The sequence below is a fragment of the Carcharhinus amblyrhynchos genome, chromosome 9 (genome assembly GCF_965287045.1).
Source record: "Carcharhinus amblyrhynchos chromosome 9, sCarAmb.v2.hapA, whole genome shotgun sequence".
NCBI lineage: Eukaryota > Metazoa > Chordata > Chondrichthyes > Carcharhiniformes > Carcharhinidae > Carcharhinus > Carcharhinus amblyrhynchos.
Genome location: NC_137332.1, coordinates 83,595,435 through 83,614,441, shown reverse-complemented (window position 1 = coordinate 83,614,441; position 19,007 = coordinate 83,595,435). Strand labels below are relative to the sequence as shown.

General features: G+C 45.0%; 1 protein-coding gene across 1 annotated transcript in view; it reads right to left on the bottom strand.

The window, feature by feature from the left end:
* rgsl1 (regulator of G protein signaling like 1) overlaps positions 1-19,007 on the bottom strand; it is a 93,074-nt gene that overhangs the window by 44,356 nt on the left and 29,711 nt on the right. Inside the window, exons 6-10 of the mRNA XM_080196779.1 lie at positions 16,155-16,256; positions 14,002-14,163; positions 11,594-12,555; positions 9,518-9,580; positions 5,387-5,630 (exon numbers count right to left, since the gene is read on the bottom strand). Coding sequence (XP_080052905.1) covers positions 5,387-5,630; positions 9,518-9,580; positions 11,594-12,555; positions 14,002-14,163; positions 16,155-16,256 — 1,533 coding nt within the window. The remainder of the gene's footprint in view (positions 1-5,386; positions 5,631-9,517; positions 9,581-11,593; positions 12,556-14,001; positions 14,164-16,154; positions 16,257-19,007) is intronic.

Genomic DNA, 19,007 nt, shown 5'->3' with positions numbered 1-19,007 from the left:
TGGGAATATCCAAATTCTGTTTCTAATATTCAAATGTTGGGAACTTCCAAATGCTGTTTCCAAAATTCCAGCATTATATCCAACACCAATTTCTAACATCCGAACATTAGGAATATTCAGAGCTGGTATCCAATATTCCAACACTGGGAATATCCAAAGCCTGTGTCCAATATCCCAATTTTGGGCAGATCCTGACTGCGCTTCCAAATTGTATCCAACTGATCCAACAATTAATTAATCTGTGCAGAGTTTATATATTCTCCCAGTGTCTGCGTGGGTTTCTCCGGGTGCTCCAGTTTCCTCCCACACTCCAAAAGACGTGATTGGGCATGCTAAATTACCCTATTGTGTCCCAAGATGTGTAAATTAGGGAGATTAGTGGGGTAAATAGACAGGAGATAGCACAGGTTAGGGTGTTGGGGGATGGGTGGGGTAAATAGACAGGAGATAGCACAGGTTAGGGTGTTGGGGGATGGGTGGGGGAAATAGACAGGAGATAGCACAGGTTAGGGTGTGGGGGGGTGGGTGTGGAATGCGGTTGCAGGGCCTGGGTGGGATGCTCTGTCAGAGAGTCAGTGCAGACTTGATGAGCCAAATGGTCTCTTTCTGCACTGTCGGGAATTTATGATTCTACAAATCATTACAAGTTTTAACCAAAGGCCAAGGGGTTAAGTTCTGCATCGGAGTGTAATTCCAAGAATGCTTGAAATTATTACATAACTGAGTGAATAAAATAAAAGATGAAGATTCCTTTCCGATTGGGAAAATCAGATTCCAAAGTTGGCCCAGTCACTGCATTTTCATTTGAAAAGAGCTCAAATAAATGATGACGATTAAAATCAGGAAAAAGCAGGGATCAAGATCGGGAAGCGTGTCTGTTTCCCTTTTCTAATAACAGGCACACGGGTATGAAACGAGAAGCCGGTGGCACACAGTGAGTGGGCGTGCACTCAGCGCCAGGAGTGCAAATGAGTGGAATCGGCTGCCGTCGGTGGTGATGGAGGCAAACTCGTTGGGGTCTTTAAAGAGACTTCTGGATGAGTACATGGGATTTAATGGGATTGAGAGTTATAGACAGGCCTGGTAGGTAGGGATATGATCGGCACAACTTGTGGGCTGAAGGGCCTGTTTGTGCTGTAGTGTTCTATGTTCTATTAAATACATTTAGCCAATCACATTGTCGTACCAAACCATGCCAAACTCTCACCCAAGAGTGCCTTGCATCCTCGTGGTGGCTGAGGCTACCTCTTCCTCAGTTTGGCAGATGCCCAGGAGGTGAGGGTATGGGTAAACGGGGATGGGCTGTGCCATGGCAATATACCCTGGCTACGTTTGGGTTGGGTTTTCCGCGAGGCTGTGATGGTGGTCCGATGACATAGGTATGGCATCTACGCCAAACCGGCATCAGAAATGTTTTGGATTTGGGGCCAGCGATACTCTTGCAGATGATTAGCAGGACTCACCCCACGCCCCCCCCTCCCCCATCCTCCCGCCAATCACCACACATTAATGAAATCATAGAATCCCTACAATATAGGAAGAGTATATTCGGCCCATCGAGTCTGCACCAACCACAATACCACCCAGCCTCTATTCCCATAACACCACACATTTACCCTGTTAATCCCCCTGACACTAGGGTAATTTTAGCATGGTCAATCAACCTAACCCGCACATCTTTAGACTGTGGGAAGAAAACCGGAGCACTGGAGGAAACCTATGCAGGCACGGGGAGAACATGCAAACTCCACAGTCACCCTCGGCGGGTTTTCCCCACATCCCACCGGGCAGCGAACCATTGGCCAGATACAGGGTCTTCTGGTCTCTCCGTTGTCAATGTTGCCATTGAACATACCCTTCACTGCTGGAAAATAGGCAGCTGGGGTGTACCATTAGTGGGGCTGGAAAGTCCCGCTGGCGTAAACAGGTGGAAAATTCAAATCCGTTTCTGACATCTTGGGTTAATTCAGCAGAGACTGAAGGAATCCATGAACCAAAATCCAGCCATAATGAGGGGTCACAAAGTTCAAAGAATTATTTTCCTACAGATAAGAGAAATAATTCAATTTTGTAAAAGGACAAATAAAGTTCACAACACCCTATCTTCTAACAACAATCAGAGAGAGGATCACTGATAAGAAAGATACTCAATTAAAAAAACCACACACCAGCATATTTCATTGCAAGAACACCACAAGGTAGGACTTGATGAGGTTAGACTGATAAACCTAGGCCACACAGAATTGGATATTTGACAATGTAGAATCACATGATCATCTTAAAATGTAACCCCCTGCTGATGAAACATTTGGCCATCATTCTAGAACATTTCCTTCTACCTCAGAAAAGCAACCAGCATAATAAAGGACCACACTCAACCCGGACATCCTTTCTTTCACCTTCTTCTGTTGGGAAAAAAATACAGAAGTCTGAGATCATGTACAAGTGACTCAAGAACAGCTTCTTCGCTGCTGCCAACAGACTTTTGAATGGATGTACCTTGTATTAAGTTGATCTTTCTCTATACCCTAGCTATGACTGTAGCACTACATTCTGCACTCTCTCCTTTCCTTCGCTATGTCTGGTATGCTTTGTATAGCGCGCAAGAAACAATACTTTTCGCTGTATACTAATACATGTGACAATAATAAATTAAATCAAGTGTAGTTTACCTAGAATCAATAAGGAATTTAATTATTATACAAACTTTCTTAGAACCAAAGAGGGCCTGACCTAGTTCGAAATTAACAGCAATCATGTGTGGAACATGAGTGTAATTACAATTAAGAGGCCAGCCCTCAACATAAGAAATTAGTTATGCCGCCCATGCATTTTTTAAATTCTTTTCCAGGATGCGAGCATTGCTGGCATTTGTTGCCCAAACTGAGTGACTTGTTTGGCAATTTCAGCGTCAACCCCATTGCTGTGGCTCTGGAGTCACCTATAGACCAGACCGAGTAAGGACGACAGATTTCCTTCCAGAAAGAACCAGATGGGTTTTACAATAATCGACGATAGTTTCATGGTCACCATTACTGAGGCTAGGTTTTAATTCCAGAGTTATTAACTGAATTTAAATTCCACCAGCTGCCATGATGGGATTTGAATCTGTGTCTCCAGAGCATTAGTCTGGTGACTGTGGATTACTAACCCAGTGACATCACAGCTACGCCACCATCTACCTTGTAAAGTATACAGAGCATACACAAGATTTTTAGATTCACGTAACTATTACGCTTAACTCATTCTCTCGAGGATTAGGGGAATACGTTATTTTATTTTTTGATGGAAATCCTCTTTAAAATATTTTTGCTGCAACAATTACTTTGTAAAACCAGAATCTCTATTGGAAATAAGATCATGTACCTTCTCTCATTTAACATTGCATGGTCAGTTACTTAATAAATTATATAATTTAAAAAGTTATTGTCTCACATATTCTTCTGTATTGTCAACTCAACTCTGTCCTTCCTCTGATGGGAGGTGTAGATTGCCGAGGATTAAGGTTTAAGGTGCGGGGAGGAAAGTACAGAAGTGATGTTAGGGGTAAGTTTTTCACTCAGAGAGTGGTGAGTGAATGGAATCAGCTGCCGTCAGTGGTGGGGGAGGCGAACTCGCTGGGGTCTTTTAAAAGACTTCTGGATGGGTATATGGGGTTTTATGGGATTGGGGGTTATAGATAGGTGTTGATGTGATCGGCGCAACTCGTGGGCTGAAGGGCCTGTTTGTGCTGTAGTGTTCTATGTTCTATGTTCTATATCCAAATCCTAATAATATGCAGGAGATTATAACCTGCCTTTAATTATCTGAAAAAGCTATCCAAAGGATGGCAATACTTCATGGATGACTCCATTTCCTTGGAGGAGGATCAGATCAGGCTTGAAGTTGAGGAGAATTGTCCTCCTGATTTGGGATTGTCCCAAAAAGGAGCTGGGACTAGAATTCACGGTAAGAAGTCTCACAACACCAGGTTGAAGTCCAACAGGTCCAAACACATTGGACTTTAACCTGGTGTTGTGAGACTTCTTACTATATTTACCCCAGTCCAATGCTCGCATCTCCACATCATGACTAGAATTCACCACAGTGGTGGGGTCACAGGGTAAATAGTCTCCGGTCTGTAAACTCAGGGAGACTGACAACTGATTACAGTTGATGACCCAGTCGCACAAAGTACAGCAAGAAGGATTCATCTCTGATGTTGCCCCAATTGGATACTGAAAATAAATTAATTATCAATCTAATTATTAGAATCTCTACAGTGCAGGAAGCTATTCAGCCCTTTGAGACTGCACTGACCACAATCCCACCCAGGCCCTATACCTGTAATCCTACCTATTTACCCTGCTAATCCCCCTGACACTAGGTTGAATTTAGAATGGACAATCAACCTGGCCCTATCTTTGGACAGTGGGAGGAAATCAGAGCATCCGGAGGAAACTCATGCAGACACTGGGAGAATGCACAGACTCCACACAGACAGTGACCCGAGGCCGGAATAGAACTAGGTACCTGGCAGCAGTGCTAACCACTGTACCACCGTGCTGCCCCGACTGCCTACAAGCCTAACCAAAGAAGGTTTATGAAACCATTCTTTGGTGAATTATACTATAACTCAGAATTGAACAGCAATCTCTAGGACACTACTGTGTGCAATCATGCAGAAAATAAATCATGGGGGCAATAAAAATATATTTTATCATTTTCTTTGAACATTTCTCTTCATGAGATATGAAAATATTGAAAATAGGGAAAGTAAAGGCTGCGCAGGTGACAGTCAAAAATTGTCCAATTGAAGAATGAATCTTTTTGCTTTCCAATTGGTGTTGGAAAGCAGTGCGTCACAAGGATGGATGTGTTGGTCATCTGATAGCCAGAATGTTGGGAGCAAGTCATGTTTTGAGACCTGCAGGGATACATCTAATCACAGTTGGCACAGCCACAGAAGACATGTTAGCGGTCACCAAAACCCAACCTTGCCCTCCTCCCACCAACCCAAGGAATGATGCATACAAACCATGTGCTAATGGTTGTGAGTGGGCCTCCTGTTTTAACAGTTACTGGGCTCCCCCACCCCCACTAGGTGGAGGCATAAAACAAAAGCTTGCGGTTTAGTAGCCTTACAATGAAGCTTGTGTGCCTGCCCATCTTTTCAGTGAGGACAGGGTGAATTTGGACTCTGATGCCCCCATCTTGTAAAATGGCACTCACTCTTCCCTCCCTTCTCCCTCCAGGCGTTGACTACTCGGGTGATGGAAGGAGAGGGTGTTGGAAACACAGTAAAGGTTGGGGAATGAGTAGGAGAGGGAAGAGGGAAAAATGTTCGCTATCAAAAGGGGCATGGGGAAGTAAGCCTAAGCCTGGTTTGTTCCCCAGTTTCTCTCACCAATGTCTTCTGATGCTGGCTCAATAAATATCTGCATGGAGCCCAGGTTGGCAGTATCCTCTCGCGCCAGGAGTTTCCAGGCTTCGTCAGTCAGGGCCTCCGTGTCCCCGAGGGCAGTGCATGCCTGTGCCAGCAACAAGGAGCGCGCCATTCGTCTGAGGTGGAGGTCGCCGGTGGTTGTCTCAGAGGGGTCCTGTTTCTCGTACTGCATCAAGCTTTTGGGATCACTGGGTTCACTTCCAATCTGAAAGAAAAGCAAAGAAACTGGAGTTTGGCCCCGGCACTAAAAAAAAGACCCAGTCATTTACCTTTCCCTAAATGCAGACTAAATTTTACGCATTTGAACTACTATGTCATCACAAGCCATGGGTTTTCTACATCCTCCACCATCACCGCCCCACCCCTCCCTCCCTTCCAGGACTCCAGCACCCCCCCCAACAACCCTCCCTCCCCAAGTACAGTCAAGGTGTGAAGGCCATTTGAAAGACAGTTTATCTCCTGCAATGACTCGCCACATTACATACAGATGCAGCAGACAATTAACAAAGTCACTGACGTGTAGGTCTTTATTGCAAGGGGACTGGAACACACAAATAAATAAGTAGTGCTAGAATTGTACAGGGTTTTGGTGAGACCACATCTGCAATACTGTGTGTAGCTTTGGTTTCCTCATTTAAGGGAGAATATATTGGCAATGGAGGCAGCATGACAAAGATTCACTCAGTCGGTCCCCAGGGATGAGGGAATTGTTCTATGAAGCGAGGCTGAGTAAACTGAGTTTATATCCTCTGAGTTTAGAAGAATGAAAGATGATTTCATTGACACCTACAAGATTCTGAAGAGCATTGACATGATGGACACTGAGAGATTGTTTCCGCTGCTCAAGGAATCTAAAACATGGGGCATAGTCTCAGAATAAGGGACCAACCATTTAGGACGGAGATGAGGACAAACTTCTTCACTCAAAGGGTTGTGATTTTTTGGAATTGTCTACCCCATGGGTTGTGTATGCTCCATCTGAATATATTTCAGGCAGGGGGAGCGACAGTTTTTGGTTTCTCTGGGAAACATGGGATTTTGGAGTGGGCGGGAAAATGGAGTTAAAGCCCAAGATCGTACTGTACTCCATCTAACTACCCACCCTCACACACACTGTACTCCATCTAACTCCCCACCCTCTCACACACACATATTCTGACATCCATTATTATGAAGTACTTTGAAAGGTTAGTCATGGCACAAATCAATTCCAGCCTCCCAGACTACCTGGATCCACTATAGTTTGCCTACTGCCGCAATAGGTCCACAGCAGACGCCATTTCCCTGGCCCTGCACTCAATCCTGGAACACCTAAATAACAGAGACCCATATCAGTCTCCTATTTATTGACTACAGCCTTCAATACTATTATTCTCATGAAACTCATCTCCAAACTCCGTGGCCTTGGCACCTCCCTCTGCGACTGGATCCTGAACTTCCTAACTCACAGATCACAATCAGCAAGGATAGGCAACAACCCGTCCTCCACAATCATCCTCAAAACTAGTGCCCGATAAGGCTGTGTTTTCAGCCCCCTACTATACCCCCTATACACCCATGATCGTGTGGCCAAATTCCCCTCCAATTCGATTTTCAAGTTTGCTGATAACCGTAGTGGGTCGGATCTCAAACAATGATGAGACAGATTATTGGAATGAGATAGAGAATTTGGTGAACTGGTGCGGCAACAATAATCTCTCCCTCAATGTCAATAAAACAAAGGAGATTGTCATCGACTTCAGGAAGCGTAAAGGAGAATATGCCCCCGTCTACATCAATGGGGACGAAATAGAAAGATTCAAGAGCTTCAAGTTTTTAGGTGTCCAGATCACCAACGACCTGTTCTGGTCCCCCCATGTCAACACTATAGTTAAGAAAGCCCACCAACTTTCTCAGAAGACTAAGGAAATTTGGCATGTCAGCTACAACTCTCACCAACTTTTACAGATACATCATAGAAAGCATTCTTTCTGGTTGTATCACAGCTTGGTAAGGCTCCTGCTGTGGAGTGGGGGTGGGAGTGGATGGGGTACAGTGTGTTTATGTGAGGGTGGGGAGTTGGATGGGGTACAGTGTGTGTGTGAGGGTGGGGAGTTGGATGGGGTACAGTGTGTGTTTCTGTGTGTGTGTGTGTGTGTGTGTGTGTGTGTGTGTGTGTGTGTCTGAGGGCAGGGAATTGGATGGAGTACTGTGTGTGTGTGTGTGTGTGTGTGTGTGAGGGTGGGGAGTTGGATGGGGTACAGTGTGTGTGGGTGGGTGGGGAGTTGGATGGGGTACAGTGTGTGTGTGAGGGTGGGGAGTTGGATGGGGTACAGTGTGTGTGAGGGTGGGGAGTTGGATGTGGTACAGTGTGTGTGAGGGTGGGGAGTTGGATGTGGTACAGTGTGTGTGGGTGGGTGGGGAGTTGGATAGAGTACAGTGTCTGTATGTGTGAGGGTGGGGAGTTGGATGGGGTACAGTGTGTGTGGGTGGGGAGTTGGATGGGGTACAGTGTGTGTGAGGGTGGGGAGTTGGATGGGGTACAATTCGATTTGATTTGATTTATTATTGTCACATGTATTAACATACAATGGAAAGTATTGTTTCTTGCATGCTATACAGACAAAACATACTGTTCATAGAGAAGGAAATGAGGGAGTGCAGAATGTAATGTTACTGTCATAACTAGGGTGTAGAGAAAAATCAACTTAATAGAAAGCAAATCCATTCAAAAGTCTAACAGTAGCAGGGAAGGAGCTGTTCTTGAGTTGGTTGGTACACGACCTCAGACTTTTATATCTTTTTCCCCGAAGGAAGAAGGTGGAAGAGAGAATGTCCAGGGTGCGTGGAGTCCTTAATTATGTTGGCTGTTTTGCCGAGGCAGCAGGAAGTGTAGACAGAGTCAATGGATGGGAGGCTGGTTTTCATGATGTATTGAGGGAGAGATTATTGTTGCCGCACCAGTGCGCCAGATTCTCTATCTGATTCCAGCACTCTGTCTCGTCATTGTTTGAGATCCGGCCCACTATGGTAATGTCGTCAGCAAACTTGAAAATCGAATTGGTGGGGAATTTGGCCGCACAGTCATAGGTGTATAAGGAGTATAGTAGGGGGCTGAGTACACAGCCGGTATTAGAATCATAGAATTATAGATATTGAGGATGATTATGGAGAAAGTGTTGTTGCCTATCCTTACTGATTATGGTCTGTGAGTTAGGAAGTTCAGGATCCAGTCACAGAAGGAGGTGCCAAGGCCACGGAGTTTGGAGATGAGTTTCATGAGAATAATAGTATTGAAGGCTGTAGTCAATAAATAGGAGACTGATATGGGTCTCTGTTATTTAGGTGTTCCAGGATTGAGTGCAGGGCCAGGGAAATGGCATCTGCTGTGGACCTATTGCGGCAGTAGGCAAACTATAGTGGATCCAGGTAGTCTGGGAGGCTGGAATTGATTTGTGCCATGACTAACCTTTCAAAGCACTTCATAATGATGGATGTCAGAGCCATCGGCCAATAGTCATTAAGGTTTTTCTTAAATACCGGGATGATGCTTGTCTTCTTGAAGCAGATAGGGACCTCAGATTGTTTAAAGAGAAGTTGAAGATGTCTGTGAATACCTTTGCCAGCTGATCCGCGCAGGCTGCAGATGGCAATGGTGAACAACTGCATATCTTGTCAAGCATAACCATCCAGCAAATACCCTCTTAGGGTAAGCTACCTGAATGGGTACAGAGAGCTTGTGATAGGGTAGAATGTACATGGAACTGAAGGGCTGAATGGCCATTTGACTCAATCCTTCATGATTTTTATTTTGAAGGTTGCAGAGATGGATAGATATTAATCCTCAAATAGGACAGTCTGAACCATTATGGCTTAATTGCTTTTCTGTAATATCCTTGCAATTCCCTTTGAAATGCAAGTTAACATCATGAGGAAGGTTCACTCTGAACGTACTGGTCCTCATGAGTTTAAATTGCAATGGTGCTAAGAGAGATGGAAGGTCTGTGGGTTCCAACTTCTGCTCACCTTTGTGTAATGACATGGATGCCCTGCCCACAGCCACATTACTAACGGATGTTGGACATGATACAAGAGAATCTAAAACAGTTTTACCACAAGGTTTAGGAACTTCTGATCCTCCTCATCCAGAAATTCATCATATGCCTCTCGCAGTTTCTGATGAAAAAGAAAGACACCACATCAGAGGGCTTGTTACTGATGTACACACGCACATAGAAAGATTAAATGCACTCACACACCCATTCACATGCACACAGACAAACACACACACATGGGCGGCACGGTAGCACAATGGTTAGCACTGTTGCTTCACAGCTCCCGGGTCCTGGGTTCGATTCCTGGTTTGGGTCACTGTCCGTGTGGAGTTTGCACATTCTCCTTGTGTCTGTGTGGGTTTCCTCTGGGTACTCCGGTTTCCTCCCACAGTCCAAAGATGTGTGGGTTAGGTTGATTGGCCGTGCTAAGAAATTGCCCCTTAGTCTCCAGGGATGCGTAGGTTAGAGAGATTAGTGGATATAATATGTAGGGATATGGAGGTAGGGCCTGGATGGGATTGCGTTTGGTGCAGAAGGGCTGAAGGGCCTCTTTCTGCACTGTAGGGTTCTATGATTCATACAGACACACCCACTCACACAGAAAGACAGACAGACACATTCATACAAACACTGACATTTATAGATACAGAGTCATACACACACACAAACACCAAAATATAGTCACACACCCACTCCAAAAGATAAGCACACACACACAAATAGAGACAAAAAATACAAGGCCTGGTCAGCAGCCATGTGGCTGTTCACAGAAGCTGCATCCAGGTCCTCAGGTTGACATTTTTCTCCATCTGCAGAGCTCTCTCTGCACTGCCTCCAGACCATTGCTCCGCTCATCCTGCTCTGGCTTCTTGTGGAAAGACAGGGCTCTGGAAGGAGGGAGAGAGTCCAGTGGACAAGGAAGAGCTTGGCGGAGGGTAGCACACATGGAGAAGACATGTGGCACCTGTTTGAGGAGCTGGCAGTGTTAGAGAGCGCCCAGAGTGCCTGGATGATTGGAGACCAGGACCAGATCCCTAATTTGTCAGTGGAATAGCTCCTGGAGCGAAACAGCCGATCCTCACATTTATGTCAAAATAGAAAAAAGCTGGTCTGGCTTCATGATATATCTTGGGTTCTGGTCCGGGACTCGAACAACATACGTGCACACATACAACATGTACATACAGACACAAACATCATACAGAATCACAGATGCACACATATACAGACAGACAGACATGCATGCACAACACACACAGGTTCTGAAACATATTAGTGACTCAGTTAGTGCTCCAGTCTGAGTTGGTTGATCTCAGATTAGACCGAGGAGTTGGGGGGGGTGGTGAGGGGGTGTTTGAGTTGGTTATCGCCCTTGGGGGTGGGGTGAAATATGATGACTCTTGTATGTTTCAGGAAAGGACGGGATCAGGATCATTGGCAATGGCCATCAAGTGGCTAGGAATCAGAGATATACTGTCATTTGTGCAACCAGCTTGCAGGCGTTGACGGTCGTTGTGTTGCTCGTGAGAGAGCAGGGACAGAAACTGACAGCCAGATGCACCACCTAAAGTAGTCACTGGCTAACGGTTGGAACAGCTTTCAAAACACAAGGGAAAATCACAAGCCTGAGCCCTGCTTTGTGCTCATTAACCTCCTGGAGAATGGAGTCTTGTGGCGCAGTGGCTACCATCTCTATCACTGGGGGGAGGAGCTCCTGGGTTCAATGCCCACAGTTGTGTTCACAATGTGGGCAAACAGGATAGTCAACTGTAAATCCTTCCAATGTGCCTGACTGCAGTTTTTATTCTGGCAGCGGAAGAGGCTGTGCTGCCGACACAGATAATTCATCTCAAGGGCTGGCCATTCATGCCACCAGGATCTGCCACTCCCACCAACATCACACCCATGCCGTGTGTTTCCCAGCGACGAGGAGCTCATACACCGGGAAAATCCACAGAGGATCCCCGCCACCCGCCAATGGCAGCCCACATCCACCACAGGGAAATACGCAGTGGGTTGCGCACATGATCCCACCCAATGGCAATTTGGTATCTTACGCTGACGCATCCCATCTGAACTCCTTCACGAACACCGTCGCCTGACTCTTCCAGGTAACCTAGCTACGGATTCTCACCTCAAAAATCTCTCTCTGTGCAGTGAATATCCACGGCAGGGCGCTACCCGAGGGGAGAACGAGCTTGAGATTCCTGGCGGTGTCTGCCTGGAGCTGGGCGTACTGCTTGCTGCCTTCCTTCAGGTAGACCTCGATGATCTTCTCAGCTAGGGTGGTCCTAAGAAGATAGCCAGCCCTGTCCTTCACGCTCAGTACAACCTTGAAGAAGTTGTTCATTTCGTGCCACAGGTTCAGGTAATTAAGTTTGGATGGGTCATGGTTTGCCCTAAGGAAGGCTGTAAATGGCTCCCCTGCCAACTGATCGGCATTGAAGGCCCAGTGGAGATACTGAGAGTGATGGGGCATCTCGGAGGACCTCCAGAACGTTAGCATTGAGGGCGCCTTGATGAGAGGGATGGAGGAGAAGTCTGACTGCGGGAAGACATACTCATCGGCGATGTGGGCTGTGTCAGCTTCCCATTTGTCTTTGATCGCTGAGGAGCAACAGGCCCATCTAGGATACGGGGAAAGACACTGTGACGTGGAGGTTTCAGGGAGATTGGAAACAGGGGGCTTTGGGACTTGTCTGGTCTTCAACCTACCCCAAGAACATTCTTGTTCTTCCTTAGCTTTCAAGCTGCCTGAAGTCTCAGCGTCTTTGGGATGCTTACCCATATAATAGGGAAGGTTCCAGAGGAGACGCTTATTCACCTTGGTAAAGTAGGGCAGGGTGGTACCTTCTGTGTCTTTGATGCTCATTTTCAGCGCGGCAAGGCCATTTTTATCCTCCGCTTGCGAGAGCTTGGCCTGATATTCTTGGAGCATGGGATCATATTCCTTCAATCTCTTCAAACTATATTTGCAGTGCATGAGGAAACAAGGCAACCAATACATCTTCAGCTTTGTCAGGACCCGTTCATGCAGCTTGACCATAAAGTCTCTCCGGTTTCGATAGGACTCCATCAACTCCGGCGATGGAATGTCTTCTCAACAAAGAGGAAAAGAGACATCTATCAGGCAAAAACATCACACATTTCCCACAAAATCAACAGAACAGGAACGGGCAGGGACACTTCTTATCGAACAATATACCCACGATAACAAAAAAACCCTATCAATCACATCTTTGAAATTGTTGATGGATACCCAGCCTCAACAACTTGTTGGGATTGACAATTAAATAATTAAGGACTCACCAATATCTTTTGTTTTTCTCTGATTATTTTTCCCTTCCTTCCCCAGTTTGGGGAATTGGGATTTTGTTGCTTTGCAGCTCATGAAAGAGGACAGACACTGGTGCAGAAACCATCACTATCACCAAACATTTACTCATCCCAAGTCGGGCAGTTTGATGAATAATGTCACAGGAAAATAACCTGAGACTGGGATTATCCAGTTGTCCCCGCGGCAGGAATTGTCACAGGCTGGATGGAAAATTTGACGGACCAGCCAAAGGTTTGTTGATGTTTTGGTGGAAATGTCAGGTCCTATGCTGGGCAGGACCAGAAAATCCTAGCCTGAGAGTTTATGGAGGGGATTTTCTGGCTCCAAAAGCAGAAAATCCTGCCCGCAGTCAACAGGTCTTTCCATGGTCTGCTCTGTGCCCCGCTACGATTCCCATGGCAGGTAGATCGGTAAAATCACACCATGGGCTTACACTAAGAACTCAAGCTTAGTTGCTGCTTAGAGTTGTTAGAGAGCAGTGCCTCTCTTTTTCTCTCTCTTAAGTCTGGAGACTGGGGTCTGCCAGAGATTGGGTTTATTTCTCTGAATTTCTGCTCTTTGCGAGTCTGCTGTATGTTAGCTGGAAAACAGGTGTCTGTCTGGATCTCTGTCCAGTGGTATTAAAAGGCTGGAAATCTGGCATCCACATAAGTGTATCTGCTTTTGGTGCTAGCTAGTTCTGAAGAAGGGATTTATGTCTGTGGGGATATTATTAAATTGAAACAATAGAGATAGCTAACTGTTAAGAATTATACAGATGTACTTAAATATTTTAATGAATAAAAGATATGCTAATTCTTTTATAATAGTTATAACATTTAACAACTATGTTATGTTGTTGTTACCTTTATGTTGTTAAAGGTAGGTTGTTAAATAAAGTTTGTTTTGATAAAAGCTTCCTAGTGGATCAATTGAATCATATCTGGAGCGAAACATCTTATGCTCACCTTAATGCCAAAATCAAAAGGAAAGGTTGGAGTCTAGGCTAATTTCATTAAGTATCTTGGAGTTTCTAATCTGGTCCCTAACACTTCCCACTGAGCCACCTGATAAGATGCCTGTTACCTTATTGCAGAAGAAACTGCCAGAGTGAGGCTAAGCAAGAGACTTGAAACAGAGAATTCACTTTGCAGGAAGGGGCTGGCATTGCCAAGTATGACGTGGCTTGACATGTATGATTGACTTGCACTCGTATTTGCACTTACCGATGAAGTCGCTGCAGGTGGTCATTATGACAGAGCCTTCATGCAGGTGAATGGCCTGTATCATTCGGAGCTGTGCAAAATACTGATCCCGCTGGTCAACATTGCTTTCATCCAGCTTCATCATCCTCTCCATTCTCACCCAAAACTCAATCAACTCCTCACCTTCACAACACACACCACAATCAGTTATCAGGGCAACATTCTTCAGCAACTTGGCACAGACTGAAAAGCTTTTGCAGTTGAGGCAACGTAAAAGCATGGGTGGGGAAACTGATTAACAGACTGGAAGCAGAGAGCATGGATTAAGTTTTCAAGTTTCAGGTACAGTGCCGTAAGGATCAGTGCTGGGACATCAGCTATTTAAAATCTGTGTCTTAGACAAAGAGTCAGAGAATGGTGTATCTGGGCTTGGCAGTGATACAAAGCTAGGTGGGCAGTAAGCTGTGGGGAGGACATAAAGGCTGCATAAAGGAGGGGAGGACATAAAGGCCGCAGCTGGAGTGCTGTGTGCAGTTTTGGGCGCCGCACCTGCGCAAGGATATTTTGGCCCTGGAGGGAGTGCAGAGGAGGTTTACTAGGCTGATACCGGAGTTGAGGGGATTGAGCTATGAGGAGAGGCTGAATAAACTAGGCTTGTACTCGTTAGAGTTTAGAAGAATGAGGGGAGATCTCATTGAGACGTATAAGATGATGAATGGGATGGATAGGATAGAGGTGGAGAGACTCTTCCCGCTCAAAAAAGACAGTAGGACTAGGGGGCACAGCCTCAAGATAAAGGGGAGGCGGTTTAGAACGGAGTTGAGGAGGAACTTCTTCACTCAAAGGGTGGTGAATCTCTGGAATTCTCTGCCCGTTGAAGTGGTGGAGGCTGCCTCACTAAATATTTTTAAGAAGCGGGTTGATGGGTTCTTGATAAGAGAGGGGATTAAGGGTTATGGGGAGAGGGCCGGAAAGTGGAACTGAGCCACAACAGATCAGCCATGATCTTATTGAATGGCGGGGCAGGCTCGAAGGGCTAGATGGCCTACTCCTGCTCCTATTTCTTATGTTCTTATGTTCTTATGTTTATAAAACTAAAAACAGGTTACATGAATGGGGAGTAAGGTGGCAGATGGAAAGTAACATGGGGAAGACTGACATTATTCACTATGGTACTTAGAATAGAAAAGTATTTTTTAAAAGCTGTAAAACTTGTAAATGTTGACAGAGAGGCTTGGGTATAAAAAGGTAAAATTGCCATGGTTCCCCTTTGAGAGGGAGAGCTGACTGGTAATTTGACGTGACGATCACCACACCTCAGACGAGGGGCAAGGTTGAGGTGGTGGGGCTATTATGAATAAATTGTATCCATTGGCATTGCTCTGCATCACAAACCAGCTGTCCAGCCAACTGAACTAACTGACCATACGTGGAGCACAGAAACTTAGCATGCGTATACAACATAAAATGTTGGTCTTTATTGCAAAGTCTTGCTACAGTTGTACAGGGTTTTGGTGAGACCACATCTAGAGTACTGTGCGCATAAATATTGGTCTCCTTATTGAAGGAAGGATATACTTGAATTGGAGATGATACAGCAAAGGTCCACTAGTATGTTCCCGGCATGGGAGGGCCGTGCTACGATGAGAAACTGAGTGAATTGGGTTCATCTTCTTTAGAAGAATGAGGGGTGATTTCAATGAAATCGACAAAATTCTGAAGGGATCCTTGAGAGGTTGTCAAAGAATCTAAAACACGGGAGAAGGGGGCCAATTGTTTGGCACTGAGTTGAGGTGAAATGCCTATTCAAAGGGTTGTGAATGTCTGGAATTCTCTACCCCAGAGGGTTGTAGATGTTCCATCGCTAAATACATTTCAGACTGGGAGAGACAGATTTTTGGTCTCTTTGGGAATCATGGGATATGGGGAGTGGGCAGAAAAATGGAGTTGAAGCCCTAGATCAGCCATGATCCTATTGAATGGTGGAGCAGGCTCAATGGGCCGAATGGCCTATTCCTGCCCTATTTTTGATGTTCACTTGTAGGATTAAAAAGTGAGTATGGTCTGGGGATACGTGATGGGACAGTCAGTGTAGTCTAGTACTCAATTTCTGGCCTGTGCCTAATTTGGAGAGCCAGCCCCATTTTAATAAGCTCTCCCACGGTTTCACCTACCGTGTGTTCCCATGAGGAAGGAGCGAAAGTTTTTCATTCCCCTCACACTCGCGAGACATCTCTTCAGCAACCACTTGTCAAGCAAGTCCAGTTTCTCTGTGCCTTCCAGGAGAAACAAAACGGGAAAGAGAAGGATCAGGAGGCAAGCCCAGTATGCCTTTTCAATTGACCAACAAGCCCACAAGCGGTCACCCACTGCCACCAGAAATGTGCCATAAGTCCAAAGCTATGAAGGTTAGGTGGGAAATGCACAGGATTATGGGAATAGGGCAGAGGGGTGGGCCTGGGTGGGATGCTCCATCAGAGAGTCAGTGCAGCCTCGATGGGTCAAATAGCCTCTTGCTCCCCAGTAGAACATAGAACATAGAACATAGAACATTACAGCGCAGAACAGGCCCTTCGGCCCACGATGTTGTATTGTAGGGATTCAATGGTTCTATAATTCTAGTGAAGCAACCTCTCTGTTCTCTCATGTAACATTCTCCAACCTGTTACAGATGAACCAGTTTACTCTGAATGGAGGAAGATCTAGTATATGGATTAAGTGTTTACAGAAATATAGGTATTACCGGACAGAAAAAAACCATTTATTTTGTCATTGACCGTCCTGCAGTCAGGTGATACAATCATAGTGGAGCCATTGACTACAACTGACAATAATCTTTATCAATTGGCGTCATGGTGGCACAGTGGTTAGCACTGCTGTCTCACAGTGCCAGGAACCCAAGTTCAATGCTGGCGTTGAGTAACTCTCTGTGTGGAGTTTGTACTTTTTCCCTATGTGTGTGTGTGTGGGTTTCCTCCAGGTGTTCTGGTTTCCTCCTACAGTCCAAAGATGTGCAGGTTCAGTGGATTGGCCATGGGAAATTGACCCTTAGTATCCAAAGGTGTATTGATTAAATGGATTAACCGTGGTAAATGCGCGGTGGTACAGGGATAGGTGGGGGGAGCAATGGCCTGGGTAAGATGCTCTTTCAAAGAGCTGCTGCAGATCTGATGGGCTGAATGGCCTCCTTCTGCGCTGTAGGGATTCTAAAACAAAATCGAGGAGATTTCATTTCTTATAATGTTTACTTGAACAATGAAAACAAAAATCAACATAAATTGAGAGCTAATAAATTGTGGTAAAAATGAACTGGACACAATTGCTTACAGTTGTCCCTTTAGGGAAGGAAATCTACCATCCTTACCCAGTCTGGCGTCCATGTGACTCCAGAGCCAAAGCAATGTGGTTGTCTCTTTAGCTGCCCTCTGAAATGGCTGAGCAAACCCCTCAGTTCAAGAACAATAAGGAGGGCCACAAACACTGCCAGTGAATCCCACATCCCATGAAAGAATAAAGAATTGCACATAATATAGCAGTTACAACAAAGATAGATGTTATTGATTTGTCAGGCAGTCCCCTAAGCATATAAGGCACCAATTCTATCCATGATGTCCTCCAAAGCTCTGAATCCCTCCTGTAGAATTCCAGCTCCTTTTCTTCAAGGCTTTAGCCAGCAATTCACATCTGACTGTAGTCTTACTCCACCAAGTTCACAGGAATGGTCTTTAACGAGTCACATTTTTCCAGATTCTTTTCAGCTCTGCTTCCGGATCTAGGCTCCTTGACCTGCTTTTCTGATCTGTCCCCCAAGACGTTTCCTTCAGTGTAGTCTAATTTCTCCCTCTGTGTGTTTTTAATTCAATCATCCTTTGCTAGTTGATAAAATTTTCCCCATTTTCTGCCCTACTGCTAATCTTTACCACATTGTACATCTTTTCTTTCAATTTGATACCATCCTTAATCTCCTTTTGCACAAAGCGACATGCCATTGTGAAAGAAAGCCTCTACAAGATAAATGCCCCATCCACGGCTACCAGCCAGCAATGGGGTTTGAGTTATTAAATATGTTCAAGGCTGATGTAGACATTGCTGAAAAGGGACATTTTGTCAAAGCTGTTCATTTTGCACTCATCAGATTATGAACAAGACCTTGTGTATTAATATATGTAGCTTTCAGTACATGCAAATGCACCACACTTCAAGCCTGATAGACAATCTTAAGTTGGTTGTTAATGTAATTTTTAGCAAATGTTGCCCAATCGCAGAATCACATTTAATGTTAGACACAGTGGTTTAGGTTTTGCAAATACGGGCTGATAGGGTGCAGCAAGAATATGTACAAACATTGCATCTGTTTCAGCTGAATAAAATAAGTGACCCACCATTCATTAGTTCATTTCCAGCACAAGTTTGTGGAGAACCCAAAACATTACACTCAAGCACCAGCGCCTGAGTGAGGAGATAAAATTTGAAAATAACAAAATTGGACTCAATTGCTGTTAAAGTATATATTTTCCAAAATGCATAGTTTGAGAAGCACAGGAGTTTTTGTTGAAACAAGCTTTCAGACATTTCCACCAAATACTGTTGCAGTGGATGACAGAAATTTACAGGAAACCTGTAAGAAAGTGTCTGTATCTTGACTGGATATCCACTTTAAGCAAATTCAGGTATGTATTGCTGAAAAAAGCAACAGGCTGTCAAAGTTTTTCATCTTGACTCATCAGGACAGATGCACAGTTACCAAATTTCAAAGGGAGCAACAATTTGTATGGCATACGAAAAGCGTATTGGTTGGTTGACAAGTCGATGATGAGTCAACGGTGCCCATGGAGAAAGCATAAGAACATAAGAAATAGGAGCAGGAGTAGGCCATCTAGCCCTTCAAGCCTGCCCCGCCATTCAGTAAGATCACGGCTGATCTGAAGTGGCTCAGTTCCACTTTCCCACTTTCTCCCCATAACCCTTAATCCCCTTGCCTACCAAAAACCTATCTACCCGTGTCTTAAATATATTTAGCGAGGTAG